The 21,555-nt window shown below is 44.7% G+C and overlaps 1 protein-coding gene across 9 annotated transcripts in view; it reads left to right on the forward strand.

The window, feature by feature from the left end:
- Nucleotides 1–21,555, forward strand: part of LOC110533114 (neuroligin-2) — a 79,443-nt gene that overhangs the window by 25,802 nt on the left and 32,086 nt on the right. For all 9 annotated transcript variants that reach the window (XR_016483714.1, XR_016483715.1, XR_016483718.1 and 6 more), the window contains exons 2-4: nt 4,619–5,465; nt 13,363–13,416; nt 20,100–20,249. Coding sequence is in view for 1 of the 9 variants with exons in the window: in XM_036990359.2 (XP_036846254.1) it covers nt 4,970–5,465; nt 13,363–13,416; nt 20,100–20,249 (700 nt within the window). In the remaining 8 variants the exon portion in view is untranslated. The remainder of the gene's footprint in view (nt 1–4,618; nt 5,466–13,362; nt 13,417–20,099; nt 20,250–21,555) is intronic.

Genomic DNA, 21,555 nt, shown 5'->3' on the forward strand with positions numbered 1-21,555 from the left:
CTGAATGAATGAAATATTCTTATTAAATACTTTTTTTCTTTACATAGTTGAATGTGCTGACAACAAAATCACACAAAAATTATCAATAGAAATCAAATTTAGCAACCCATTAAGGTCTGGATTTGGAGTCAAAATGAAAGTGGAAAACCACACTACAGGCTGATCCAACTTTGATGTAATGCCCTTAAAACAAGTCAAAATGAAGCTCAGTAGTGTGTGTGGCCTCCACGTGCCTGTATGACCTCACTACAACGCCTGGGCATGCTCTTGATGAGGTGGCGGATGGTCTCCTGAGGGATCTCCTCCCAGACCTGGACTAAAGCATCTGCCAACTCCTGGACAGTCTGTGGTGCAACGTGGCGTTGGTGGATGGAGCGAGACATGATGTCCCAGATGTGCTCAATTGGATTCAGGTCTGGGGAACGGGCGGGCCAGTCCATAGCATCAATGCCTTCCTCTTGCAGGAACTGCTGACACACTCCAGCCACATGAGGTCTAGCATTGTCTTGCATTAGGTGGAACCCAGGGCCAACCACACCAGCATATGGTCTCACAAGGGGTCTGAGGATCTCATCTCGGTACCTAATGGCAGTCAGGCTACCTCTGGCGAGCACATGGAGGGATGTGCGGCCCCCCAAAGAAATGCTACCCCACACCATGACTGACCCACCGCCAAACCGGTCATGCTGGAGGAAGTTGCAGGCAGCAGAACGTTCTCCGCGGCGTCTCCAGACTGGCACGTCTGCCACATGTGCTCAGTGTGAACCTGCTTTCATCTGTGAAGAGCACAGGGCACCAGTGGCGAATTTGCCAATCTTGGTATTCTCTGGCAAATGCCAAACGTCTTGCACGGTGTTGGGCTGTAAGTATAACCCCCACCTGTGGACGTCGGGCCCTCATACCACCCTCATGGAGTCCGTTTCTGACCGTTTGAGCAGACACATGCACATTTGTGGCCTGCTGGAGGTCATTTTGCAGTGCTCTGTCAGTGCTCCTCCTGCTCCTCCTTGCACAAAGGCGGAGATAGCAGTCCTGCTGCTGGGTTGTTGCCCTCCTACGGCCTCCTCCACGTCTCCTGATGTACTGGCCTGTCTCCTGGTAGCGCCTCCATGCTCTGGACACTACGCTGACAGACACAGCAAACCTTCTTGCCACAGCTCGCATTGATGTGCCATCCTGGATGAGCTGCACTACCTGAGCCACTTGTGTGGGTTGTAGACTCCGTCTCATGCTACCACTAGAGTGAAAGCACCGCCAGCATTCAAAAGTGACCAAAACATCAGCCAGGAAGCATAGGAACTGAGAAGTGGTCTGTGGTCACCACCTGCAGAACCACTCCTTTATTGGGGGTGTCTTGCTAATTGCCTATAATTTCCACCTGTTGTCTATTCCATTTCCACAACAGCATGTGAAATGTATTGTCAATCAGTGTTGCTTCCTAAGTGGACAGTTTGATTTGTATCACTAGCCACTTTAAACTATGCCACTTTGTTTACATACTCATCTCATTTGTACATACTGTACTCGATACCATCTACTGTATCTTGCCTATGCTGCTCTGTACCATCACTCATTCATATATCCTTATGTACATATTCTTTATCCCCTTACACTGTGTACAAGACAGTAGTTTTGGAATTGTTAGTTAGATTACTTGTTATTACTGCATTGTCGGAACTAGAAGCACAAGCATTTCGCTACACTCGCATTAACATCTGCTAACCATGTGTATGTGACAAATAAAATTTGATTTGATTTGATTTCACAGAAGTGTGATTGATTTGGAGTTACATTGTGTTGTTTAAGTGTTCCCTTTATGTTTTGAGCAGTGTATAAGGTCCCACAGTTGACAGTGCATGTCAGAGCAAAACCCAAGCCATGAGGTCGAAGAAATTGTCCGTAGAGCTCCGAGACAGGATTGTATCAAGACACAGATCTAGGGAACGGTAACAAAACATTTCTGCAACATTGAAGGTCCCCAAGAACAAAGTGGCCTCCATCATTCTTAAATGGAAGAAGTTTGGAACCACCAAGACTCTTCCTAGAGCTTGCCGCCCAGCCAAACAGAGCAATCGGGGGAGAAGGGCCTTGGTCAGGGAGGTGACCAAGGACCTGATGGTCGCTCTGACAAAGCTCTTGAGTTCCTCTGTGGAGATGGGAGAACCTTTCAGAAGGACAACCATCTCTGCAGTACTCCACCAATCAGGCCTTTATGGTAAAGTGGCCAGATGTAAGCCACTTTTAGTAAAAGGCACATGACAGCCCACCTAAAGGACTAAGATTCTCTGGTCTGATGAAAACCAAGATTGAACTATTTGGCCTGAATTCCAAGCGTCATGTCTGGAGGAAACTTGGCATCATCCTTACGGTGAAGCATGGCGGTGGCAGCATCATGCAGTGGGAATGTTTTTCAACAGCAGGGACTGGCAGACAAGTCAGGATTGAGGGAAAGATGAACGGAACAAAGTACAGAGATATCCATGTTGAAAACCTGCTCCAGAGCGCTCAGGATCTCAGACTGGAGAGAAGAAGGTTCACCTTCCAACAGGACAATGGCCCTAAGCCCACAGCCAAGACAATGCGGGAGTGGCTTCGGGACAAGTCTCTGAATGTCCTTGCGAGGCCCAGCCAGAGCCCAGAACCCGTTCTAAGAGAGTCCTGAAAATAGCTGTACAGCAATGCTCCACATCCAACCTGACAGAGCTTGAGGATCTGCTGAGAAGAATGGGAGAAATTCCCCAAATACAGGTGTGCCAAGCTTCATACCCAAGAAGCGCCACACCCAAGAAGACTCGAGGCTGTAATCGCTGCCAAAGATGCTTCAACAAAGTTCTAAGTAAACGATCTTTATACTTATGTAAATGTGATATTACAGTTTTGTTTCAGTTTTGCAAAAAAAACTGTTTATTACTTTGTCCTTGTGGGCAATTGAGTGTAGATTGATGAAGGGGGAAACTATTTAATACATTTTAGAATAAGGCTATAATGTAACAAAGTGTGGAAAAAGTCAAGGGGTCTGAATACTTTCCGAATGTACTGTATATAACATTCTATTGGGTGCAAGGATATTGTATCATTTAAATTGAAAAACGTTGTTTTATGTAACAGTTCATAAACCATGTGCCATGGAATCGGTACATTGTAAATCTCTTACCAACTATTTTGCAACCTGTATTTCTCAGCTGTTAATGTTTTGGTCCTTAAATGAAACTGGTATACTTTTTTATTCATCACAACTTTAACCAATTTTGGTCTTTAAAGCAGGACCGACAGACAAGTTCCTTACCTTCTCTGGCTACCACTTGCCTCCTCCATTTTTGCGGTAATGCTGCAATCAGTTGGTTGTAATTTTGGATAGAGAAGACGTTTCCATATTTTTGATAACTGCATGTGTGAGAACCACCAGTCCTATTTAGGATATTTTTTTACAAAGATTATACCGTTTAAAAAAAAACATTTCTCAACAAATATATATATTTTTAAGCAATTAGTATATTTGAGTTTAGCCATCATTTTTGTGATATTTGTTCTGTCTTTTCTGGTAGATTAAACTGAAATTGCAACCAGCTTTGTTGTTTTAAAAATAGTGACTCAGTTGAATGTGTAGGCTACAGCATAGTCGATAACATCCATTCAGTATAGCTGTGTCACTTCCATGACATTTACAGACAGCCAGTCTTAAAATGGAGTCAGGGATATAAATATGTTAATTTACCTTTATTTAACTAGGCAGTTAAGAACAAATTCTTATTTTCAATGATAGCCTAGGAACAGCAGGTTAACTGCCTGTTCAGGGGCAGAACGACAGATTTGTAACTTGTCAGCTTGGGGGTTTGAACTTGCAACCTTTTGGTTACTAGTCCAACACTCTAACCACTAGGCTACCCTGCCGCCCCGGATTGTTGTCTTTACAGGCAGATAGCTAGCTCCTTTCTCCTTTCCCTCAGCCTGATAGGGCTCACATCCTTGTCTTGTCATAGCGTGTTGTAGCATCATATGCCATCACTGTAGCGTGTTAGTCTGTCATCAGGTGGAGTGGCTGCAGCAGGGGAGGTGAGGGGCGGTGTGGGGGTGGGGTGGGAGGTATTCAGCAGACAGTGAGCGCTAGCCTCATAAAGCCTTTATCACGCCTAAACGGCTCCATCTCCCAAAGCCAGGGCCAGATTAGCGCCGCCCATTCGAGTGGAACCATGAGAAGGCAGGAACCAACTAAACAAAGCTGTGAGGGGGAAGCCAACATAGACGCACCGGAGGGGGGGGGGGGTGTCACGCTTTTTTTAGGCTTCCTGATTGATGTGTCAATGGGCTTTTATTGCTGTTGTGTTCTCTGAGGAGTCAAGTCGATTACATGGAGAGCATTTTACACTTCAAAGTACCGTAGCATGGATGGATATACAGTATCCAAGATGTGAACATGTGAATGGGAACATGTCTTAGTTCTGTCAGCTCAAGTGCACAATGTACACGATATAATGCAAATCTTACGTGCATATGTAACTGATGTAGGACTGCTGTTTTTACATAATACTAAAAACGGCTATAGTTAATGACTCGTGTGTGTCTCTCCAAACACAGACCCACTAATGAAACATGACCTCTGACCCTTGTGTGTACCCAGGTGTGGCGTGTTGGCCGTGGGAGCTGTCAGTCTGCAGCTGGCCTATCTGGAGCTCTCAGGAGAATGGACCAGAGCAGACAGTCTAGCTGAGGATGCCCCCCGTCCATCCCCATCTCTACACCTGCTCTCTCACTTCTCACACCATGCTAGGAAGACGCACTCTGCACCTCTGCTTCTGACCACCCCCTACCCCCCCCCCCCACCCCCCCACCCCTCCCAATACCTTATTTATCCCAGTATCTCCAATAACCTACTAATTTTAGGTTATTTGGAGGTCCTTTCTATACCCATTTCTGCCCACGAGTGAACTCTTGGTCATAATTTGTTTTTCTGGCCAGAAGACTGAAGGACATGTCCTTCTTCTCAGAGAGTGGTCCCAGACGGCAGGGTTCTGGTGGGACGCGGCGCTCCAGCCCCCGCAGGATGTCTGACCCGTGTCTGGTGTGTCTCCTGAGCCTGGCCCTCTGCCTGACCCTGTCTTCCTGTCAGCGGGCCGACCTCAGCGGGAAACACCCCATGGTCACCACGGGCTATGGCAAGCTGCGCGGCGTCAGGAAGGAGCTCAACAACGAGATCCTGGGGCCCGTGGAGCAGTACTTGGGCGTGCCCTATGCCACCCCGCCCATCGGCGAGCGTCGCTTCCAGCCCCCTGAGGCACCAGGTTCCTGGCAGGAGATTCGCAACGCCACCCAGTTTGCCCCTGTATGCCCGCAGAACGTACACGGGGTGCTGCCTGAGATTATGCTGCCGGTGTGGTTCACTGACAACCTGGATGCTGCAGCAGGCTACGTTCAGAACCAGAGTGAGGACTGTCTGTACCTCAATGTCTACGTGCCCACTGAGGATGGTGAGTCCAGCTCCTGTTCCATCTATCAGGCCAGAGTAAACTTCCAGTCAGGCAGGCTCAGGCTAGGACAGACTGTCTAGGGTTTCTACTGCTGGGGATGAAGAGATCTCCTCAGTTTTGGTCAGATAGTTTATTCACATCCTGTTCTAACTGGTGTGGAGTAGGTTAGGTTCATTTAAGGTTAGCAGTAAGATACCACATTTACACCGATCACTACTAACCTTGTGTTTGTTTCGTCTCCGGTTGAGAAGCAGGTCCTTCTTGGCTATCTCACTCCAGAGTAAGACGGTAGTGTGAAAATGACCAGGATGCATTGCATGTGTCATCCTCCTCAGCCTTTTTATGTCACAGTGCAACTGTTATTTGGTCCCAGCAAGAGGGAACGCTATTGAAGCATCTTTATAGAGTGGTATCATTTGGATCATTCTTTCAGGAGATTGTAATCAGAGACACAAGGGCTCTTAAGCTGAGCCAATAGACACCCATGAGATTACCAAAGAATAGCAGCACTTACACTCATGTCAGCCTCGATTACTGTTTAGTCTGTTGTTCAGGCAAGGTTTCCTTGATATGCATACTGTACGCTAGTCCTGTCAGAGCAAGGGATTTTTAGCTTCAGTGTATAGTAAGAGCTGGAAATTGCCCAGGACCTCACAATAGGATATTCTATTTATTTTAACAGGGAGTCATGCCGAGACCAAGGTCTGTTTCACAAATGAGCCCTTTATACTCATCAATACACATCAAGCAATGTGTCAATCAAAATACACTATACTCACGATATTTATTGAGATTTTCACGATTCTATATGCATTGCGATTTGACGTTCCAAACATGTTTCTCATTATGTGTCTGCTGCAGAGAGATGAGAGGGAGCATGAGAAAAGGAGTGTTGGCCAACCATAAAAGTGCTCAAAACATGTTGGCTCACTGTTTAAAAAGAAGATGGATAACACGCTATAGGATGAAAAATACTGGAGTCTTGGCACAGGTACAGCCGACTAGAGCCAGCTAGCAACAAAAAACAACAACCTTGGAGTCCAAACTATTGATATAACATCCTCCAAAATGATACATAACTGTCAAACCCCCATCACTTTGTTGAAGGGTCGGCTCGGTCAAAAGGTCAGTGTTTGTTAGCTATGCTACTCCCTCACTGTGTGTCCACATTTGTTGAGGAAGTATATTTACCCATGGCTTGAGGATTGAGACATGTCAATGACAAAAATGTACTAGGTAACATAAACGTAAAATGAACATGAGTTCTTGGCGAGGGACAACCGAAAATCTAGACCACAGTAAAAAAAACATGTCCCTCTAATGAAGCAAATTGATGAATTGTATGTTTACACCAGATCATCTCTATTGTCTGACCCAACTGGGCTGTGTTTGTTTCCTCGCTGTGTGCTCGGGAAAACAATATTGTGCACATACTTGTGAGACTTCTAGGTTTAGCATTTACATATACGGGATTTGTATCTCCATTTTAGGCTGCCCAGTGGGCTTGCTTGTATCAAGGGCATTCGGTTCTGAGAATTTCAGCTGTGCTCCTGAAATCCTTTGTGTACTGAATCTCATTGGAGTTGAGCATTAGCTATAATCAGATTTCAGGCAGTGTTACCAGTCCGTTTGGGGTTAAGCCATTTATAGCACTCATATTTAATTATTTTCAAGACCAGCACACCAATACACACACACACATACACTCCAAAGTTAAATTCCTTTCCTGAAGATGATAATGTAGGTATGACATGTTAACATGCTCAGCTCAGTAACCAGTAAGCACAGTGCACCTATGATCAGGTTGAGAGACTTCATATGCTGCAGATGATAGCTCATCTCCTTGGTTGTCATGGAGGTCAACCTCTATACATTAGCTTGTCATAATTGGTTGACCCAAAGCATCACTGCAATAGAGGGCCTGAGAATCCTAGCCTCGTTGGTTCCCACTATCTGCCACAAACCAATCATCTCAGTAAGAAGTGCTTGCCTCAGCAGATCAGCCTGCTTCCATCTGCATCAAGCAGTGTTCTGACGGGGGTCTGCTGATCTCTGATTATATTCTATTTGACAGAAATCTACTGCTGAAGATTGACGTAATAACTTAAAGGCACAATCTGTAAGATTTCCTGCTGTTTAATGTTTTTTTAAATTTGTATTATTGATATACCGTAGCATAGCCCAAACCAGAGTTTGGGCTGCTGTTGGGTTGAAGTACAGACTCTGGATTGGCTTTAAGGAGAGGGATAAAAAAGTGTTTTACTATTTTCTTTTGACAGGCTCTGCCCCCTTGTAGTTGATTAGTTGTCCAAGCATTGATTTATTTTGACTCAATAAAAGCATAATGGAACATAACAGTGTAACTTCAATATTCTCTTCAATCAGGACCAATTAAACACATTTGGAAAGGAAAGGATTTTTCTTCAAAGATTGTTCAGTATTCAGTAAAGCTAATTAGCAGGTAGTGTTTAACATAAGCCACCTTCACAAACACACACACACACACACACAGTATGTGTATATACATGTATATACACACACACACACAGTACTGACTCCACACAGAATTGCAGTATGTCGATCCCCCTGTACTGTAACACTGACCTCACAATAGAGACGCTTTTTATAGACCTAAGTAAATGTCTAGGCTCTATAGTGTTACTGTAGTAACATATTGGGCTTTGCTTCACCCCATGATATGTCAAAACCCAGCTCACACAGTATACTAGATGTAATGGGCTTAGGCTGCAGTCTACATTTAGCCGACATGCATATTTCACTGTGTATGAGGCGTTGTAACAGAGAGTTTGAGTGTTTGCAATCCCATTGTGATGTCTACTCAGCAGCAATACACTGCGAAGGATGTGACATCACAATCCACCAGGCCACGTCTTGGCAGTGTTCCAAATTAATTTCCGTTTTAATCCGATCAATATGTTCCACAGCCAAACAGAAAGATGGTACGTGCTCAAGAGTCATTTCAAGCTTCAGAGTATAAAACACATGAAGACTGGTAGGGTGATGATGATTGGTGGGGGAGGGGAAACTGATATGAATGTATAAATAAATGAATAAATAACAATTGACACTGCAGAAGAACTACCGTGTGAATTGCCTCTGATGCAAGAACAAACCTCAAACAAATTATTCTATTTTTGCTATCGCAGCAGCCCTTGATCTGGTGAAAATTGGATCAGGATTGTTCTTCGGGGGAAATGAGACATCGTTGTGTACTGTATTGTAGCAGTCGCACCTCTGCTAGCTCCTGCCTAGTGCACAACTCCACAGCTAATTAGCCCAGAAACTGAAGGTTTATCTAATTCCATGTACACAAAAGAGGGATGCCTTTGAAAGTGAGCTTTGGGCTGGGATGGGAAACGAGGGGCACCAGAAACACTGCTGGATTCTAGCTCGACCTGGCCAACAGACATTTTTCATCCTGTTGATTAATTGCGTTTAATCAAGTGAGGCAACACTAAATAGTGTATGAATAGGGTAGTGAGTTATGTTGTAAATATTTTCTAAATAATGTCTAGGTACTGGAGAGAAGGGGAGATTACTGTAATTGGGAAGCCTGCGATTGGCTTGTGATTGGCTGAAATCATATTCTATGTCAAGTTGCTATGGGTTATGCTGCTTGGGAGGAAAATGGATTGTGTGTGATTTGGTTATTCCCAAGGGTACAGGAGTGCCTATCTGTGAGTGAAAGTGTGTTTTTTTACATGTGGCTTGTGTTCTTGTCATATTCTGTCACATATTGTTAGGGGTCACTGCTCACACAGGCCTGTCACTGTCCTCATCTATTACTTCCTGTGTGTGAAACAATTGAGTGTTCTTGAAAGTCAAAATATCAATGTTCCATGTTCATACAGCAGATGTAGTTCATACAGTATTGACATATTTTGACTTGCTTCGGGTCTATGGATTATTACAGTTTCCACACATCACAGTTCAATATCCCACACGCTCAAGGCCTGTTTAGTGCACCACTCTATGTATCCCCCTTATTGACTGTCCCTCTAATGGACCCTCATCTGAGGCCTCAGAATGACCCAACACTCACAGACCATAGAGGAAACCACACATCACACCCTTTTGCCCAATTTTAAGAGTAGTACCGTGGAAGGAGGAAATACTCAGACAGAACCCCCTCTGCTCTCAGCCTCTGAGCTCCTCCCTCCCTCTCTCTTTGTATCCCCCCTCCCTCCTCCTCTCTATGCGGGCTGTGGTAGAGGAGGTCACAGGCTCTGAATGCAAATCAGTTCCATGTCCTTCCCCACCAGGCCGCTATGTAGCCTGCTGCGCCCTCAACGCCAATGAAATTTGAATTGCTTTTTAGAATAATGAAAACAAAGCTGACCTAATGTCAGAGACAAACACACACAGGGGCTCTTTTTAGTCCAGCTGTGCCTGGGTTCCTCACGTGGAGAATCCCCTGTACTGTATTAGCCGCCAGCCTGCTCGGCGAGAGCACTGTGTCATTGCATTCCTATTTCCCCCAGACGGTCGGATCGTCCGTATTTCAGCAGGCGGGGGCCACAGAGCTAGGTATGGACGGAGGGAGGGGTATGGGAATGGCACTGTGAACACTGTGAGCCGCTGGAGAAGCACGGTGAGGGCCTGATGCTGTGTCTCACACCTCGTCAAACACACAGCACAGTACGGTCATGACACACTGGGGAAATGGAGAAGGACAGCAGACAGCAGCTTATGTTCAGGCCGCTCCACGCTCACTCAACCGTGGAGAAACAGTGTTGACTTGGAGGAGGGGGACAGGAGCTGAGCTAAATGATCATCTGTGGACCACTGGATTTCACTGAACGCCAGCCCATTACATCATGTGTCAGTCAGTCTGCTGCCCAGCTCCTAATTGGAGCACATGTAAGGGCTGAAATGGATACTCTGTTCCTCTGTTGACCCAGCTACATTTCAACTGCACATATATTCAAATCAAGCTTGTTAAAATTCTTTAGACGTGTTTTTTTCATCGGTGTGGTTGATTATTATGCGTAAGATGTGTTTTCTTTATTTTCTCACTCTTTTGGTTCCATGACTGATCCTGGCTGCATCTTCCTGCCAATTTCACTTTATAAATGGTGTTAGAATCAGGGGCCAAGCTGCAGAAGAATTCTGCAAGGTAAAATAATCAGAATGAAAAATGTATTTGTGCCCTTATTGACCTGTCTAGAAACCGAAGGGAAGGCTTTCACATCTAGTAACACTGTTCTTGCTCAGTAGTATGCAGACAAATGAGGTGTCTACCGTTCTTTACCAAACTTGTTGTGCCGCCATCCTTTTCCTGGAAGTGAAACAATGAGTTCATTGGCATGAGATTGATGGCTGAGAGATGAGGAAAGTGGCAATGAGGTTGTCCCTTTTAAAATGAGGCAGGTAGTGTTCTACACATGCATTGCTTGCTGTTTTAGGCTGGGTTTCTGTACAGCACTTTGAGATATCAGCTGATGTAAGAAGGGCTATATGAATACATTTGATTTTGATTTGATGTACCGTATGTAAATACTGCAGTATGGTATACGTGTTTATGACTTATGTCCGGTGGAGTATTTGTGACTGTTTCAAGGATGGATGTGTGTATTAAGGTGTTCTTGGCCATTCTCAGACATCTTGTTCAATGTCAAGCCATTGAAGCAGGCGTATAGGTGCTGTAACTATGTCCTACTCTAAGTGGCTGGCTGTCCACGTGGAGCTGACAACTCTGTAGAACTGGCTCTGTCAATTAGATGTGAGAGAAGGCCCCAGCTACAGCCCCATGCAGCACCACTGCACATGCTGACATCGTCGCTGAACACAAAGACAAACCTGTTTGTTTCTCTCCCCACAGAGCCATGTCTCTGTTAGGAAACAACGCTATCATACCTGCTTGTCGCATCCCAAAATGCACTGCAGAAAATGTCCCAAAGTGCGCTCCAGCACATTACATTTTCTCCTCCAACACGACAAAAAAAAAATCCTTTGACAGCACAACAGATCCCAACAAAACACATCCAACAATCATCCCGGATTGAGCCTCTCCCATCAGAGACAGAATTGGGCTTCCAGGAAGCATTACGCCCATGCAAAGTCTTTAACTGAAGTCTGCCACTCTATTTCAAAGGGAGACGGGTTCCATTTCAGCAGAGCTGCTCTCTGTATGCAGCTTAAGCTTTTTAATGGGTATTAGAGCAGGTATGAAATCACTGTGCTCTCCATTAAGCAGTTAGGTGTGGTATTAAAGTGCTGCTGGGAAAGTGCTGACTGGACAGAGGGGCTAATCTTCCTTCCCCTCCATTTACAGGCTGTCTACCTGTCGCCCCTCACCCCCACCCCCTTACTGGAACTGCCCTTACACCAAGGGGACTGGGGGCGGAAGGGAATCGGGTCAACATTGATCACTCCCCTTATAAAATAGCACTTGCATATGAGGATTGAGGAAGCACTATAGTAATGACGAGAGAGAGCAGAGAGAGAGCAGAGAGAGCAGTGCTGGTGCTCTGGGTGTGTCCCTGTTCCAGCAGCCATTCGTCCAGCAGTGCAGAGTGTTGGCCATGCGTTTTGCCAATAGATCTGTCTTTGTGGCACAGCGTGACAGAGGCTGTTGTTAGCACCTTATAAGGGAGCCATCAGAAGACAATGGGAGAGATGTAGTTAGCACACTGTGAGACTGATAAAGCTGCTGGCTCACCAACAGAGAGTATACTGTGTCTGTTAGACGAGAGAGTGTATCGCCAACACACAGGGAGAGAGGACCCACTGGACACAGACGTCTATTCAACATCTATTCCACATTGGTGCGACATAATTTCATTGAAATGATTCAACCATTGTGTGCCCAGTAAGGAGTGTGTTAGCACCATAAAGGGAGAGTGTGTTGTTAGCATAGCTAGCAATCCAGGTGGCACTATGTTATTAGCACACTGTGTGTGTGTGTGTGTGTGTGTGTGTGTGTGTGTGTGTGTGTGTGTGTGTGTGTGTGTGTGTGTGTGTGTGTGTACAGGCTAGCGTGCTAAATGCTAACAGTGATTGAGAGGGACGATAAAAGCTGTGTAGTGATTGGGCTGGCCATGTAGCGCTCCGCTGACAGATGGAGACAATAAACAAATGAACAGGATCCATATTGGCCAGGCTTACAGAGAGCGGCGTTATTGTCTTTCCCCTATGGAGCGTTTAACTGCCGTCACCATTAAAACGGAACGTGGACCTCTGTGACCTTGGCATAGGGGAGCCCTGTCAGACGTCCTCACATGGCTGCGTAAATACTGAACCACCACTCCCTGGCCGGCTTCTTGTATGGTTACACTGGAGGAGGGAGAGACACTCATCACGTGCATTAACATCGCTGGAGTGTGCGTGTGTGTCCCTGGTCATCCCCTCCAGTGTAGTTGTGTATAGTGGCAGACCAGTCCCCATGGACGTGGTGTAGAGAGCCCAGATACCCTGTAGCCTGAGGGCTGCAGCGCTGGGCTAAGGGGCTAAGTGGGCACATGCTTCATGATGGGTTGGCATTCCCCTGTCTGCCTTCTGACGGCAAAGAATGATGGCTTGATTCTCTTCATTGATTTTCCTCTACAAAGCACTAACGTGTAGGGAATAAATGGGAAGAGAAAAACAATGAGATGTTCTCTGGGGTCGTTGACCAGGCAGCTCTTGGCTAGGCACTGTGCAGGGGAACAGGCTAGTTGTCTCCACAGGGCAAGTTGTATCTGTAATGCTCTCTTACTTTTGGCTTTCGGGTTGTTTCGGAGATTTTTGAAAATGAGATCGAGGTTGCTCTTCCTGCTTTGTCATTTTTTTTCCTCTTGTGTTCTTGTTCACTTTTTAGTTTTTTGCTTTTTCAGCAAAGTGCAATCTTTTTGAATTTTCTCTTTTCTCTTTTCCCTCCCTTTTTTCTGAACCTTAGGTCCACTCACAAAAAAACACGATGAGTCTACAATGAACAAACCGAGGGATGAAGGTATTTTTGTTGCATGTTTTACCCTTTTTGTTGTATTTTTCAAACTTTTGGAGGGGATAGTTAAATTGAATAACAAACTTATATTATTAGTTTGTGTCTAAGTGTAATCACTTGTTATTTTTCTCTGTAATTCTAATCGTCTCACAATAATATAATAATATAATATATACAATTATATATTATTTTATACCATATACTTAAAACTAGCTACACTAGTTAATGGTGTGAAGTAGACTGATATAGACTCTCACTCTCACTCTGTCTCTCTCTCACACACACACAAACACACACACACACACACACACCTCAGTTGTTCCACCCATCCTTGCCACAGAGCAGTTTTCTCCTTTTTCGCTATATGGTTAATCAACCAATAAACAGAATTTGATATGCATAGAACTTTTTACAAAGTCATGCTGTTTTGACTGTATTCTGTCTTGCGTCAGTGAATATTTAACCTTGTGTAATATTCTTTACCTTCCATCATTTGGATTTGGTAATTTGATTGATCCACTTTACCATTTCTTTATTAAGTTATTTGTTGGGGAATAGGGGAGGATTTTTACAGTAAAAGCATGATAGTTTGGGTGGGTGGTGGGGGCGGGGGGCTTGTAGGCTGTCATTTGAATGGATTACAAGCAGTGGAGCTTGCTAACTGACATGCATTACACATGCAAATAAACAGGTAATCAGTTGTTAAAACTAGCCAGGAAAAGATGCATTGACTTTATGTAATCAATAGGTTTGAAAGATCAGACTGTTACCATAGTGTTTTGTGTGTGCGTGCATCTTTGTGTGTGCATCTGATCAGGTGTTTGTGTGTCTGATTTGTATATATGTGCGTGTGATGATGTGGGCGTGCATGTGTTAGAGTGTGTATGCTGTTTACGTGTTAAGTTGTCCCATTATGCCGTCTCTAATTGCTATGGTTTAAAAGGAGACAGAGCTTGCTAATCCGTTTGGAGAGGGAGAGAGGGGAAGAGGGAGAGAGGGAGAATATTTTCGGGGCTGTTTTGAAGCAGGCAGGACAGTGAGGGCATTGTTGGCCCTGTAGGCCTGGGATTCAGGCTGAGTGAGACTGCTCCTGTCCTCTCCCCATCTGGACACAGGCTCATCCCCAACTGTCACTGCAAGGTTAGAGAGGAAATTGATACACACGTTCTCACACTCAAATGCACTCTTATCATGCACTAACACATGCACTCTTATCATGCACTAACACATGCACTCTTATCATGCACGAACACATGCACTCTTATCATGCACGAACACATGCACGAACACATGCAATCTTATCATGCGTGAAAACACACACATATGACCTCCAAGCACTCTCACATACACATGAATCCAGACACTGCTGCCATGTTCGCTCCGGTGCTGAAGCTTAGCAACACCTCCATGAGAATGAATGAATTATATATATTGTACAAAGGGATGTACAGCTACATATATATGATGTACAGTTCCTTCAGAAAGTATTCACACCCCTTTACTTTTTCTACATTTTGTTGTGTCACTGCCTGAATTTTAAATTGATTAAATTGACAATACCCCATAATGTCAGTGGAATTTTGTTTGTAGAAAATGTTCGAAATTAATAAAAAGTTGCCTCAGTCGAGCAGTGAATATCAAGCACAGATTCAACCACAAAGACCAGGGTTTTTTCAATGCCTTGCAAAGAAGGGCACCGATTGGTTGATGTGTAAAGAAAGAGAATAAAAGGACGCTGAATATCCCCTTGAGCACGGCAAAGTTATTCATTATCACTACAGAGATACAGGCGTCCTTCCTAACTCAGTTGCCGGAGAGGAAGGAAACTTCAGGGATTTCACCATGAGGCCAATGGTGATTTTAAGACAGTTAGTTAGAGTTTAATAGTGGTGATATGAGAACTGAGGATGGATCAACAACATTGTAGTTACTCCACAATACTAACCTAAATGACAGAGTGAAAAGAAGGAAGCCTGCACAGAATCAAAATATTCCAATACGTGCATCATGTTTGCAACAAGCCACTAAAGTAGTACTGCAAAAATTGTGGCAAGGAAATCAACTGAATACAAAGCATTGCTGGGGGCAAATCCAACACATCACAGAGTACCACTCTTCATATTTTCAAGCATGGTGGTGGCTGCATCATGTTATTGGTACGCTGGTACTGGCAAAGACTAGGGAGTCTTGTTTGGATAAAACAAAATGGAATACAGCTAAGCACAGGCAAAATCCTAGAGGAAAACCTGGTTCAGTTTTCTTTCCTACAGACACTGGGAGACAAATTCACTTTTCAGCAGGACAATAACCTAAAACACAAGGCCAAATATACACTGGAGTTGCTTACGAAGACAACACTGAATCTTCCTAAGTGGCCTAGTTACAGTTTTGACTTAAATCGGCTTGAAAATCTATGGCACTGTAAATATTATATACATATGCATATTACATGCATGCCACATGCGTGGGGCAGTGTCTAAAATCTGCTCCTGTGACTGGGTATGTTACTAACATTGTTAATAGTTTAATGAAATGCTGTCTGACAAGATGTGAGTCAATCACTTAGGGAGATCTCTCTGAGGAGACAAGTACACCTGGAGACTGCTGCATGTGGCTCAAAGACCTATTTATTCACCATGAACAGACATGCTGCAACATCATGTTAGACATGTACGCACATACATGCAATCAACCTCCAACGCACATGTGCAGTGCATTCGGAAATTATTCAGACCCCTTGACTTTTTCCACATTTTGTTACATTACAGCCTATTTGAAAATGTATTGAATTGCTTGTTTTCTCTTCATCAATCTACACACAATTCCCCATAATGACAAAGCAAAAACATTTTTTTTTTACATAAGGATTCAGTACTTTGTTGAAGCACCTTTGGCAGCGATTACAGGCACACCTGTATTTAGGGAGTTTCTTCCATTCTTCTTTGCAGATCCTCTCAAGCTCTGTCAGGTTGGATGGGGAGCATTGCTGCACAGCTATTTTCAGGTCGCTCCAGAGATGTTTGATCGGGTTCAAGTCCAGGCTCTGGCTGAGCCACAAAAGGACATTCAACTCCTGCGTTGTCGTGGCTGTGGGCTTAGAGTTGTTGTCCTGTTGGAAGGTGAACCTTTGCACCAGTCATCAGACCAGATAATCTTGTTTCTCATGGTCTGAGAGTCCTTTAGGTGCCGTTTGGCCAAATCCAAGCGGGCTGTCATGTGCCTTTTACTGAGGAGTGACTTCCGTCTGGCCACTCTACCATAAAGGCCTGATTTGGTGGAGTGCTGCAGAGACGGTTGTCCTTTTGGAAGGTTCTCCCATCTCCACAGAGGAACTCTGGAGCTCTGTCAGAGTGACCTTCAGGTTCTTGGTCACCTCCCTGACCAAGGCCCTTCTCCCCCAATTGCTCAGTTTGGACAGGCGGCCAGCACTAGGAAGAGTCTTGGTGGTTCTAAACTTTTTCCATTTAAGAATGATGGAGGCCTTTGTGTTCTTGGAGACCTTTAATGCTGCAGAAAATCTTGGGTACCCTTCCCCAGATCTTTACATCGACACAATCCTGTCTTGGACTATTCCTTCAACCTTATATAGACCGGTGTGTGCCTTTCCATATCATGTCCAATCAATTGAATTTACCACAGTTGGACTCCAATCAAGTTGTAGAAACATCTCAAGGGTGATCAATGAAGACAGGATGCACCTGTACCTATTTCTGTTTTTTATTCTTAAGAAATGTTCTGAAATTTCTAAAAAAACTGTTTTTCACTTTGTCATTATGTGGTATTGTGTGTAGATTGATGAGGAAAATAATTTATTTAACCCATTTTAGAATGAGGTTGTAAAGTAACAACATGTGGAAGAGGTCCAGGGACCTGAATCATTTCAGAATGCACATTCTTGATACACACGGGAAACTGTTGAGTGTGAAAAACCCAGCAGTGTTGCAGTTCTTGACACACTCAAACCGGTGCGCCTGGTACCTACTACCATACCCCTTTTAAAGGCACTTAAATAGTTTGTCTTGCCCATTCACTCTCTGAATGGCACACATACACAATCCATGTTGCTATTGTCTCAAGGAAAATCCTTCTTTAACCTGTCCCCTCCCCTTCATCTACACTGATTGAAGTGGATTTAACAAGTGACATCAATAAGGGATCATAGCTTTCACCTGGATTCACCTGGTCAGTCTATGTCATGGAAAGAGCAGGTCCTAATGTTTTGTACAGTCAGTGTACTTTAATTTAGCTCTTATTCACACAGAGATAATTGAATGCTTTGTGTGGGTTATACAATGAGATATATTGTCCTGCTTCCTTTGGAGGTCACACATGCACACAACAGACATACAGCGACAGTCTCAGAGACAAAGGTCTCAGTTCAACCCTGATTGCAGAAGTTCAACCCTGATTGCAGAAGTTCAACCCTGATTACAGAAGTTCAACCCTGATTGCATAAGTTCAATCTGATCGCAGAAGTTCAACCCTGATCGCAGAAGTTCAACCCTGATCGCAGAAGTTCAGCGTAGGCCGAATGTCATTTAAAGGCAATGTGTGCGTAGACGGCATTCACAGTAAACTATGCTTTACATTTCAATTGCGCCATGAATGCTGAACTTCCGTGAAATGGGAAACGTATTTCCTGCTCCAGGTATTCCAAGTGTCCTAGCTCTGCTCTAGATGAGCGCCAGTCCAGTGCTACGTGTCCCTCTCTGTCCCTGTGTGTGTGTGTGTGTGTGTGTGTCATTTGTCATGTGCTTGTGGAGTGTGACTGCCTGGTGACAGAGAGGAGAGCTGATCCATTAGCCAGGCATCACACCCAGGGCTCTGCTGGCCTGGTAATGCTGGGATAATTGAACTTGTTTACATCTCCTCTGGGAAATCACCAGAGGCTCACAACACACCGGAGAGAGGGGGGAAGGGAATGGAGGGTGGGAGAGTGTGTGAATTCCTCCATTGCTGAGTGTGTGCATATGCAATGTTGGTTGCATAAGTGTGAATATCGGAGAGATGGGAAAAGAGTGCGAGTGTGTGTGTGTTAGGGCTTTAATGTATTGTGTGTGAATGTTCATGTCTCTCGAGTGCACTGTATGTTCTATAAAAGGTGACTGCATGTATGTGTATTGATAAATTGTACATTGTTGCAGTGGTGTGTGAGTGATGCGTTCTGGTGCATGTGTAACCTGAGATTCAGGTTGTGATGCAGGCGGGTGTGCAAATACGTGAGTAGAATGTGTTACCACGGCAACAGGCTCTGAGTGAGTCAATGCAATGGAATGGCTGGTGCGGTTCTATTAGAGCGAGAGGAGGCAGTTTCCATAGCGACTCAGCATCGCAGCTGCCTGCCTGTGTCTCTGTGTGTGTCAGTGTGCGCGCTTTTGTGCATTTTCCTACATGCATCTCTGTGTCCGTGCAGAGACCTTGCCATGTACAACTTTGTAATGGTTTGTTTAATCTCATCCCATCCCACCATTTTCTTGTGACATTACTCTTTCTCCTTCTCTTGCTCACTCCCTCTCTCTCTGTCTCGGTTCAGGGGCCATGTATCTTTCTTTCTCTCCTCTTCTCTCTCTTTCTTTTCTTTCTCTCGCTCTCCTTCCTGTCTCTTTTCCCATCGTTCTCTAAGTTACAGTATGTATTTTCTCATCACTCTCTCTCTCTCTTTTCCCATCTTTCTCCCTCTGTCTCTTTCCCATCTCCTTCCAGAAAGTCATCAGGGTAAACAGATGCTGTGGCTGTTATTTATGTTTCCACTTGGTCTGGCTCTCATATGAATTATCCACAGGGCAGACGCTAGGCTAACTGGGAACCACTGGCAGCTCTGCCTTATTAAAGATACGCAGACTGTACCACAGTACCTCACAGAGAGGGGGGGACCCTGAAAAACCCAGATCGTACCATTATACTGCAGTAGGAGAGACAGTGGCAGACTGTACCATAACTCACCAGAAGCGACAGTGAGAGTTACAGACTGTACCATAATACCACAGAGAGAGGGGATGCAGGGAAACTTACAGATAGGACCACGACACTACAAGAGGGGACAGAAAAATACAGACTGCCATGACAACACTAAGACGATGTTCCAATATCTAAAATGGCTAACCATTGATAAGAGACAGTACTGGATAGGTTCCAACCTTATAGCTTTCAACACTATTGCGTCAACCTATAATGTCACCTCAGTTCAATATGAAGAGTAGGAATGAGCAGAAGAAGTGTATGTTTCAAACGTTGGGGATAAAGTTAAAGATGAGGGAGATCAAAAGGCACATACAGATGTAGGATCTTAATTTGAGCCAGTTTGCTACATCAGGTAAATAATCCTGGAGCAACAGGGAATGTGTATTATTATGTTGACTATAATTAATGGACATTGTTTTGTAGGGATTGATACATTTTTCCTTTAGGACCAGTGGAAATTAAACTTTAGAAGCCTTTTTAGCCTGTGCAGGAAAAATCTCAGCAACGAAAGAGTGATCCAATTAAGATCCTACATCTGTATGCAAATGAAGGATTTTTTTGTGAATGGCTCTGTGGACATTCCTGTGGATTGTTTTTTTGTAGATAGACCGAAAGTTGTCATCTCTTTCTCAGAATCTAAAGTGTTTCTACTCTCTTTCTCTCATCCTCTCATCTTTTTGTGTTTGTGCATACTTCTGTGTATGTCCACGTCCCGCTCTTCGCCACAGATATCCGTGACCGTCGGAAGAAGCCAGTGATGTTGTTCATCCATGGCGGCTCCTACATGGAGGGGACGGGAAACATGTTCGACGCCAGCATCCTCGCAGCCTACGGCAACGTCATCGTGGTCACCATGAACTACCGTCTGGGCGTGCTCGGTGAGTCTGTCTGTCTGCATACTATGACACCACTTCCTGCTTGCACCATCAGGTCCCAGAACTCTTATTCTATGGTTTCACTCTGCTTAATTAGACGACTTACACTTATATAGAACGAGGCGCTTTTCCTAATGATGTGGACTGACCAGGAATATATATGGGTCCTAGTTATAGTCTACAGGTCTAGGTCCTGGAGTTGGTCTTGATCACATGACCAGAACAGTAGAACCATCTGGCCCTAGCTGTACCATGTGACCTGAGTTTTGTGTGCTCTGCCCTGTCCCTGTGTACAGACTCTGAGCCAGTGGACAGGAGTTTAGTCAGCTGCTCTGAGGGGCTGACTGCCTGTTTGTTTCTACAGCTGTTTGTTTGTGTACTGTACACCACAGAGCATCCACAGTCTCCATTGTGGTTGCCAGGTTGGGTAATGGGATCTGGTTTATTGTATCAAGCCTGTCTCAACACATCAGAGTATTCATAAAGAGAGAAATGGGAGTATTTTAGGATACAGTCCAAGCTTTGCCACTAGTGTAAACACAGTGGAACGTGATCCACACAGGCATTGACAGACGGGGCCAGCCAGTAGAGGGAACATACTGAGAGTTTGAGGTGCACCTGGCAGCAGCTCGGTCCTGCCTGCTAGATTTGGGCCTGCCTGTTTTGAGGTGCATGTGTCATGGGCTGTTATGCTTTTCTACATCTGTCTGACAAACTGGAAACATTAGCGAGTGGAGCGTGAGAACAATCCGCTGTGTGAACTTAAGTTTCCTTAATGCACTATCTAATCCTTGCTCTGCATGCCTCTAATTCACTGATCCAAACAGTCCTCAATGGAGTCCATGTTTGCATCATTCCCAAGCCAAATAGTAGTCTTTGTCTGTGTGATTTACATACTGTATGTGTGCTGTGTGTAGTTTGCCCGTGTGTAGTGTACAGTATTTATGCACCACACACACAGTGACATACAGAGGTAGAGAGAGATCCTGCTGAGCGATGCAGAGAGATGATGCAGTGCCCTCGATTCCTCTAACATGGTTGAACATTTTGGTACGTGGGCGAGTAGACTAACCTCGCTCTCTCTTTCTCTCTCTCTCTCTCTCTCTCTCTCTCTCTCTGTTTCCTCTTTCTCGCTCCCTCTGTTCTGCTTTTAATGGGTTACTCTACTGTACTGAAGTGTGTGTGTGTGTGTGTGTGTGTGTGTGTGTGTGTGTGTGTGTGTGTGTGTGTGTGTGTGTGGTGTGTGTGTGGTGTGTGTGTGGTGTGTGTGTGGTGTGTGTGTGTCCGTACATGTGGGTGTGTGTTGTAT

This window comes from Oncorhynchus mykiss, chromosome 10, assembly GCF_057628025.1.
Source record: "Oncorhynchus mykiss isolate SJ-2025 chromosome 10, ASM5762802v1, whole genome shotgun sequence".
Lineage (NCBI taxonomy): Eukaryota > Metazoa > Chordata > Actinopteri > Salmoniformes > Salmonidae > Oncorhynchus > Oncorhynchus mykiss.